Source organism: Vicia villosa, linkage group LG1 (assembly GCF_029867415.1).
Source record: "Vicia villosa cultivar HV-30 ecotype Madison, WI linkage group LG1, Vvil1.0, whole genome shotgun sequence".
In the NCBI taxonomy this organism is placed as follows: Eukaryota; Viridiplantae; Streptophyta; class Magnoliopsida; order Fabales; family Fabaceae; genus Vicia; species Vicia villosa.
This window is the reverse complement of record NC_081180.1, coordinates 64,054,627-64,063,646: the sequence shown is the minus strand read 5'-3', so window position 1 is coordinate 64,063,646 and position 9,020 is coordinate 64,054,627. Positions and strand designations below refer to the sequence as shown.

General features: G+C 32.6%; 1 protein-coding gene across 1 annotated transcript; it reads right to left on the bottom strand.

Moving 5' to 3' along the window:
* Positions 1-689: 689 nt before the first annotated feature.
* Positions 690-1,082, bottom strand: LOC131644300 (uncharacterized). Its single transcript, XM_058914768.1, has one exon. It carries the CDS (start codon positions 1,080-1,082, stop codon positions 690-692), a length of 393 nt encoding a protein of 130 aa, XP_058770751.1.
* Positions 1,083-9,020: the final 7,938 nt, after the last annotated feature.

The following is a 9,020-nucleotide window of genomic DNA, read 5'->3' as shown; positions in this document are numbered from 1 at the left end:
AATTCTCTATTTAGAGATATGTCCTGACAGCTTATGCCATAAAGTAGCAACATTCTTATTCAATTTTTGTTTTGTACCATGTGACTCTGCTTGCATTATTTTGTTATAAGGACACTCAATATCAAGCATATAAAGATTATCAATCAAAGAACTAGAACCAACAACATTTGAATCATATGAGAGATTAAATTTATTATTTCTAAACGAACAAGTATAACCTGATTTGTCCAAAATACAAATAGAAATTAAATCTCGTCTAATAGACGGTGCAACAAAAGTCTCAACCAAATTCAAATGAAAACCAGTTTTAGCAATAATCTAAAAGTCCATATAGTCTCTACTTCAACTTTATTGCCATCGCCCACATAAAGGAATCTTTCCGCATCACTTAGCGGACGACTCCACATGCAACCCTTCTTTCACGCCATGCAACATACTTGGAACACTCCTTCTTCATGTGTCCGGTCCTTTTACAAAAGAAGCAAGTGGTCTCCTCAAGTTGTTCATTTGCCTTCTTATTTTGAAAAAAAATTCCCATAGGTCTTTTCCTTTTATTTTTAGAGCTGATAGCCAAGTGAGCACTTTCAATCTTCTCTCTCTTTAGCCTCTCTTCCTCTTGCACACAGTGAGATATGAGCTCATTGAGAGATCATTTGTCCTTATGAGTATTGTAACTCACTTTGAATTTCCTAAAGTGTGTCGGGAGAGAGATCAAAATCAGGTGCACAATCAAATCCTCGAAGTTCTAACTTCAATGCCTTGAGTTTTGATGCGAGATTAGACATCTCCATAATGTAATCCCTTATGTTCCCTTTGCCTTTATAAACCATTAAAATGAGTTTGGACAAGGTACTACTTGTCTCAGCCTTATCATTTTTAGCAAATAATTGCTCCACAGTTTCGAGGAACTTCTTGGCGCTTTCACTCTCAACAATCGAGCCTCTAATCATTTCAGGTATGGATCTTTTGATCATTATAAGGCACATACTGTTACATCGGTCCCATTTTTCTATTTTAGTTTCATTTTGGTTCTCGGCATTAGCAGTGAGGCACTCCTCCCTCAAAGATAAGTCTAAATCCATGCATCCAAGAATGATCTCCACAGTTACTTTTCAAGACTTAAAGTTCATCCCACTCATCATAGGGATAAAGTTAATCTGAGACACAAAATTTGGAGCGATAGCAGCGGCAACTAGATCCATTGAAAAGAACAACAAACATACAATGATATTAGTAAGCATGTCAAATAACCATATGGACATGCACTATATTATTTATATACAAATTAACCAAGATACCAAAAACACCATCAATTCTCAATCTTTAATTGTAAGAATTAATTGTAAGTGGTACTCTAACGCAATGATCAAATATTAGTAGTAATTATCGCCAATCAATGGACGCCTTTGACATCAATCATTAATCACATGGATAAACTTAATAACTACTACATATTTACTATCACAGGTATGCAATTGTTCGACTAAATTGTGTCTCCCTTTTGACTCGCATGAACAATTACACACTACCTCTATTGTAATTCTAATTTAATAAAATTTACATAACAAAGGTTACTTTTACAACTTGTTGTTTAAACCCACTCAACCAAAATCACTAGACATTTTATTAATAAACTAAATAGAAAGGTATTAAAATTCATACAAATGTTATCCACAAATATAATGTCAAACTTGTATGTTCATCTGATCGCTTAATAATTAATTGGCTATTAAATTATCTTAATTATACAACAAAAATACTCGTATAATTTTAAAAAAAAACTTAAATACATAATTGTGTTTATGTTATATACAGACCGATAAAATAAATTAGTTGTACTCGAGAAATACTTGCATGGATACGAACCTAAACCCAAAATTTTAGGAACAACCAATGAAAAGAGAGAGAATATAAATTTTTTAATATTTTAATTTCGTTTTTAATTGGCATCATGGGGGTGGTTGAGATAAAAGAGGAGAGAGACAATTTTATTTTTAATTTTTAATTAATAAAAAAAATGTGATTGATTGTGTGTAAATACATGTGTTGGGGTTGTGTCTATGTAAGTATTTTCCGTTGTCCTCAAAGGATATACAATTACTTAATAAAATAAAATCAGCACACTTAATTGTGCTCAAAATTAAGTAATTAAGTTGGATCCACGTAAAAATAAAAATATATAATAAAAAATCTTTTAAACAAAAATGCACAATTAGCACCATACTCTTTCCGCGACTAGATAACAGTAACAGGATTAAAAAAAAAGGTTTGTTTTCATATTATTATAATTATATATAATAAACCAACCATAATTATATGTTTAAAAAAAGTTTGTCTTCACCGATTGTTAGAATTAAATTATTAATGATCAGTCGAATATGCATGCTCCTTAAACTGTAGAAGTCAAATAATCATACAAACATGTATATAGTTCTTGTTGGCGGCTGTAATCTTAAGGTTAAGAGATGAACACTCCTATGATTTGTATGATTTTTTTTTCAACCGGTATTCCTAGTTAGAGCTGTCAAAACCCGGCCCTAAACGGGCTGACTCTGACGGGTTCTGAGTTTTTTAGGGCTGAGCTAAAAAGGTCGTGTGTAATATGAGTTTGAGATTTACTACCCGAGTTCGGTCCTATATGATCACTACAAAAAATGTTGTCTCCAGCGACGTGATTCCCACGCCACAAAAAGGAACAACACGTCACCACACATAATTTGCGACATGAAAGAAAACGTCGCAGGGGGAGAGGTGGTAAACTTGTAGTGTCATGGCATTCACGTCACTATTCAGTGACATGTAATTCACGTCGCTATATCCTACACACAATCCAACTCACACTTCTGGCACAGCAGACATGCTGCAGGTTTGCAGGGATGGCACAAGAAACGGAGAAAGTTTGTGGCGTGTTTTTCATGACACTGATTAGTGACGTGGGAAACATGCCACTACAAAACAAACTTTTTTTTTTAATATGCATCTAGCGACGTGGTAAGCATGTCACAAATATAGTGACATGTTTATCAAGCCACAAAGCATAATTCTTTTTAATAAAATTTTTTTAATTATTATTATTAAAAAAGGTTTTTATTATTAATAATGAATTATAATTAATATAATAAAATATAAAATATAATTAATAAATAATTTGAATATTAATATTAATAAAATATATTTATTTAATAATATAATAAAATTTAAAATATAAGTAATAAACAAAATATAAATTAAAATTCATCATACATCAATTAAAATTTAATATGTTTCATACATTAAAATTAAAATTAAAATTAAAACTAAAACTAAAATATAATTAATATTACATAATAATTAAGTATCTCCTGGATCGGGAAAATCATCAAGGTTTAAATCTTCATCATTATCTTGTTGATTTGTCGAGGCACCACCAACTCCAACGTTTCCACCAAACATTTGATTACCGCTTCCCTGGAATTGCATAAATAGCCGCATTTGCTCCTCCATCTCCGCTTGCCTCTTGGCCATTTTCTCTATTAGGCTTTGTTGCCCCTCCATCTCCGCTTGCCTCTTCGTCATTGCCTCTATTTGCCGTTGTTGCTCCTCTAATTGGGCTTTTAACGCCATCTCACGTTGCTCTGACTCGCGTCTCGCCTCACTTATCGCCAATTGTCTTATTGTTTCCATCATTTGTGGGGACAATTGTGCTGGGCGTGACGTTCCTTCCCCATCTCTTACTCTTTCAAATAAATTTCTATCACCACTTCTCAAGCATCCCGCCATACTTCCACCACCAAAAAAACATCCATTACGACCTTTTCCGCCAATGACTTCATTCCAAATATAAAAATCAACATCTGGATGAAGCGGTTGTCCTTCGCTAGGAGTAAATTTCGGATTAGTGACCAAAAATTGTACAAGCCTTTCTTGATAATCCTCCTACACATACAATAAAAATATTAAATATAAAACTTAAATTAAATTAACTTAAATAAAATAAAAATCAGTTGTCACGTGATTCCCATGCCACAACCTCAGTTGCCACATGTAAATCATGCTGCAACTTCTTAGTTGCCACATGAAAATCACGTCACAAAGTTGTCATTAAAATAAAAAAAACATTCATAATGTAAATTGAATAACTTACCAAAGCTTGCCGTGTACGCTCATCAACATACTCTCCCGACTTTTTCGTCCGAGTCTCCTTAACTAACTCAACCATGAGTGGTTTTCTCCCCAACCTCTTTTCCTAAATAATAAAATGAACTTTATTTAAATACATATATAATAATTAATCAAAACATAACTTCAATATATAAGTGGTAGTAATTACCATGCGTCGCATATGTTCGTAGGTGCTTATACTTCCACCAGAATTAACGTGCCCACCTTTTTCAGATGCCCTCATTTTTTTGCCACTTTCAGATTTAGCTTTAAATTGAGGTGAATCCCAATAGACCAGAAGTTTATCAAGAGTGTCTTTGCCCACCCAAGCGGGATAACTACTATCACGTTCCCAACGCTTTCTAACACGTCGTAAGGTGTCAGAAAGTCTTTTTGATGCCCTAGTAAAAAAGACTTTCTTAACAGCCTTCTCGCTCAAAACATCCCATGTGCACTTTTCCTGTTGACATTAAGATAAACAGTTAGAAAATTATAATATTTTTTTTAAATAAATAATAATTCAAAAACAAATTAATTATACCTTAAATTTTTTAAACCAATCATCCTTATTTGGAACTTCTCCAAATCTCGTCCAAGCATTTTATACATTTGCTGAATCACATAGCTCACACACTTTGCAACTGTCCGACTCGGAGTAAAACTAAACAACAATAATTTGAATTAGCATGCGTTAAATATAAATTTATATTAATAAAAAATTTATATTAATTAAAAAATTTTAAATAAGATACTTACTTATGTCCAACAGGCGTAATATAATATCTGCCATCGACGATTTGAATCTCATCCGGATTATCGTCCCCCTGAAGATTATCGTCATCCAACAAAACATCATCCTCATCCTGCTCAATATCATCCTGATCTACCTCCACATGATCATCCCCGCCTGGAGGTATAGGTGAGGTACGTGACCCCCCTGTCTGCTGGAAGGATGGGGGCACCTGTGTCGGATGTGTGGTGCGAGACCCCCCTGTCTGCTGGAATCCTGGGGGGACCTGTGGTGGAAAGCTAGGTCCAGCACTCTGCTGGTACGAATAACTAGGTCCCCCAGTCTGCTGGAATGGAAAGCTAGCTCCCCCAGTCTGCTGGAATGGAAAGCTAGGTCTCCCAGTCTACTGGAATGGAAAGCTAGGTCCCCCTGTCTGCTGGAATGGATAGCTAGGTCCCCCAGTATGCTGAAATGAATAACTGGGTGGGCTAATAAAAGATGGAGAGGAGAGTAATGGTATAAGAGGCTGAGTGCTGGCCAAAGACATGCGGTCTGGCTGAGTCTGTGGGCGGGAAGATACTGGCGTCTGAAGTGCCCCGCATACCACTACCCTCGGACGTTTACCTTTAGTCTTCTCAGATTGGGGTCGCATTCTCAATATGCATAACATCAAGATTATGGCGCAACAAATTATCTTTCCAATATGGGAGGTCCCAAAATATACTTCTTTTTGTCCAATTGTGGTCGACCCCGTATCCTGGAATTCTAAATGCTTTACCAATATCTGTGAATTTTGGAAAATCACAAACTTGTTCCCATACAGCACCTGGTGACAATCGAGGTGGAGGATGATCTCTTACCACTTCGTCTTTTTTGAAATCCGTCTTGTTTTTTCTATAGGTATGATTTCTTGGTAGAAATCGGCGGTGACAGTCAAACCACGAGCTCTTTTTCCCTTTATCCAACGTAAAAGCCTTAGTGTGTTCCATGCAATGCGGACAACCCATTTTTCCATGCGTACCCCAACCAGACAACATGCCATATGCTGGAAAGTCATTAATTGTCCACATTAAGGCAGCTCGCAAAGTAAAATTTTGTTTACGGGATATATCATAAGTGCATTCTCCAATCCACAACCTTTTCAAATCATCAATTAAAGGTTGTAAGTAGACATCAATTCCAGCTTTTGGACTCGACGGGCCTGGAATGATACATGTCAGAAACATGTATGGTTTTGTCATGCACATCTCGGGAGGGAGGTTGTAAGGGGTTACAATAACTGGCCAACAAGAATATGCAGTTCCCGACCCTTGGACATACGGAGTAAATCCATCTGAGCATAATCCCAGCCTGACATTTCTAGGTTCTGCGGCAAAATCAGGATGCATCCGATCAAAGTGCTTCCATGCCTCGCCATCAGATGGATGTCGCATAGTGCCTGGAATTGTTTTGTTTGTATGATGCCACGTCATATGACTTGCACTATGCATTGAAGCAAACATTCTTTTTAACCTTGGTATAATCGGGAGATAAAACATGGACCTCACTGCTACACGTGTTTGTTGACGGTTAATGGCTTTACTTTGGACTTGATATCTTGGACTTTCACAGAACTTACATTCCTCCAACAATCCATCATTAGTACCAAACTCATTGTCATAAAACAACATGCAACCATTAGTGCAACAATCAATTTTTCTTGCACTTAAACCCAACCTCGACACTAACTTCTTTGCTTCATAAAAAGTTTTAGGCAAGTTGTCTTTCGTTGCAGTTGAGTCCAACATCATTTTTATGAAGAATTCCAAACACCTATCGGGGACATTCCAATTTGCCTTGGCAGCCAATAATCTCACACACATTGATAACTTTGAATCTGACGACCCCTCAAACAACGGTATATTCATCTCATTCAATAACTGATAAAATCTTTGTGCTTCCTCATTCGGCAACTCTTCCCCATCAAAATCTTCAGGTTGATCATAGGTCACGTTCACACCGAAAGCATTCTCAACCATGTCACCAATCAGATTAAAATTTTCCTCGTATTCCATAGTCGGACGACTGCTTGAAGCATGCGTATTGCTAGTCTCTGGCACATTCATCGGCAGTTGTTCACCATTAGACGTCCAAACCCAATAATTTTCAATGAAACCTCTTCTATACAAATGACGTTCTACTTCCTCTGGGTCACTAATTATACATCTACAGTCACATTTAAGACAAGGGCACCTAACTCCCCCTTCGCTTCGACAACATTACTGAGCAAACACCCACTTTATAAACCCATTAACTCCTTCTATAAAATTGGGTTTAAGTCCACTTCTTCCTGGATACAATCTATCGTACATCCAACTACGATAGTACAAATAATATTCCATACTGCACATATTCAATCATTATCTTTTTAGTAACTATAATTATAATTTAACTATATTAAATCATTCAACCTACTACATCACATCATGTAACTAAACAAATTTTAAAACAATATCATTTTAAAAGAAGTTATATTAAAAAAAAAAATACTACATCACATTGTTTTTTTCTATACAATGGTGTTTTCTACATCAATTTTTTAATACATATAGACAATTTTTAAAGTAAAATTATATATAACACAATTTTAAAAATATTTCAACATAAAAAATTATTATAAAAAACATATCTGTTTATCAATCAAATTTTTTAATACATATTTATTTTTATATATTTTTAATAATTATCAATCAAATTTATTATTTACTATAAAAAAACTATAAAAAATTATTATAAAAAACATTTCACTTTTTAAATATAAATACTTTTTAACAAAAAAAAAGTAACAAATAAATATTCTATTTTTTATTTAAATATAAATACCTTTTATTTAAAAAACATTTCACTTTTTAAATATAAATACTTTTTAACAAAAAAAAAGTAACAAATAAAATATTCTATTTTTTATTTAAATATAAATACCTTTTACATTTCACTTTTTTAATATAAATACTTTTTATACATATAATATTCTGTTTTTTATTTATAATTTTTTAAAAATCTGTTTTTAATAATATATATCTATATTCTGTTTTTTATATATAATTTTTTAAACTTATTTTTAATAACATTTATAATATGTTTAAAATCTAGTATAACATTTATAACATTTAAAAACATTTCACTTTTTATACATATTTATATTCTGTTTTTTACATATAATTTTTTAAACTTATTTTTAATAACATTTATAATATGTTTCTAATAATATAAATATCTATATATAATCTGTTTTTATTAAAACTAATATTCTTTTTTTCAATAAAATATATATATAATAGATATAACATGCATGTATATTATCTTATTAAAACTAATAATTTTTTTTTCAATAAAATTATATATAACCGATTTAATAGATATAACAGATTTTATTATAAAAATTATACATAATAGATATAACAGATTTAATATAATATCTAAAAATTATATATAACAGATTTCAATAAAATATATACTAGATTTAATAAAACATTAAAGTGTATAACAGAATAAATTATACCTACAAATACAAAAACTATACCTAATAACACATTAAATAAATGTCGCACCCTAAATTTTGACCTAAGTTTTTCATCTGATTCATTCACATTAGCATCGGTCATTTCATCTGCATCCAGATTAAGTTTCAACTTCACACGTTGGTTTTCAAATTATTATGAAATTCACAATTAATTTGTCATTTTTTTAATTTGCATCTTGAATTCAATTTTACCATTGCATCTTTATTTACCTATTAGTAAACTAAACTAGCATTTTCTTTTCTTAAACTTTATTTTTAATTGGTTTAATGATTGAATTGAAACTTAATTGTTATCATCAACTTAAAATAAAGATTAAGATAGAAATTATATAGTTCATATTATAGACATTAAAGATAATTTTTGTTTCACATCATCCTTTCTTTTATTTATTAAATAGAGTTTGGTACATAAAAAAAAAAACTCTTCTTCTGCATTCCTCCCATGCTGCCCTGCACCAGTCCATAAAATGTTTTAAAAAACTGCATAAAAGAACAAGCCTACACTCTGCTGCTATCTGCTCCACCAACCTGCACACAACAATCCAAGAATTACACTGAAATAGCCATACAACCTGCAAAAGTAAAAAG

Excerpts from the sequence above, each read along its gene's own strand:
- LOC131644300 (XM_058914768.1), bottom strand. The coding sequence starts at position 1,082 with ATGGATTTAGACTTATCTTTGAGGGAGGAGTGCCTCACTGCTAATGCC.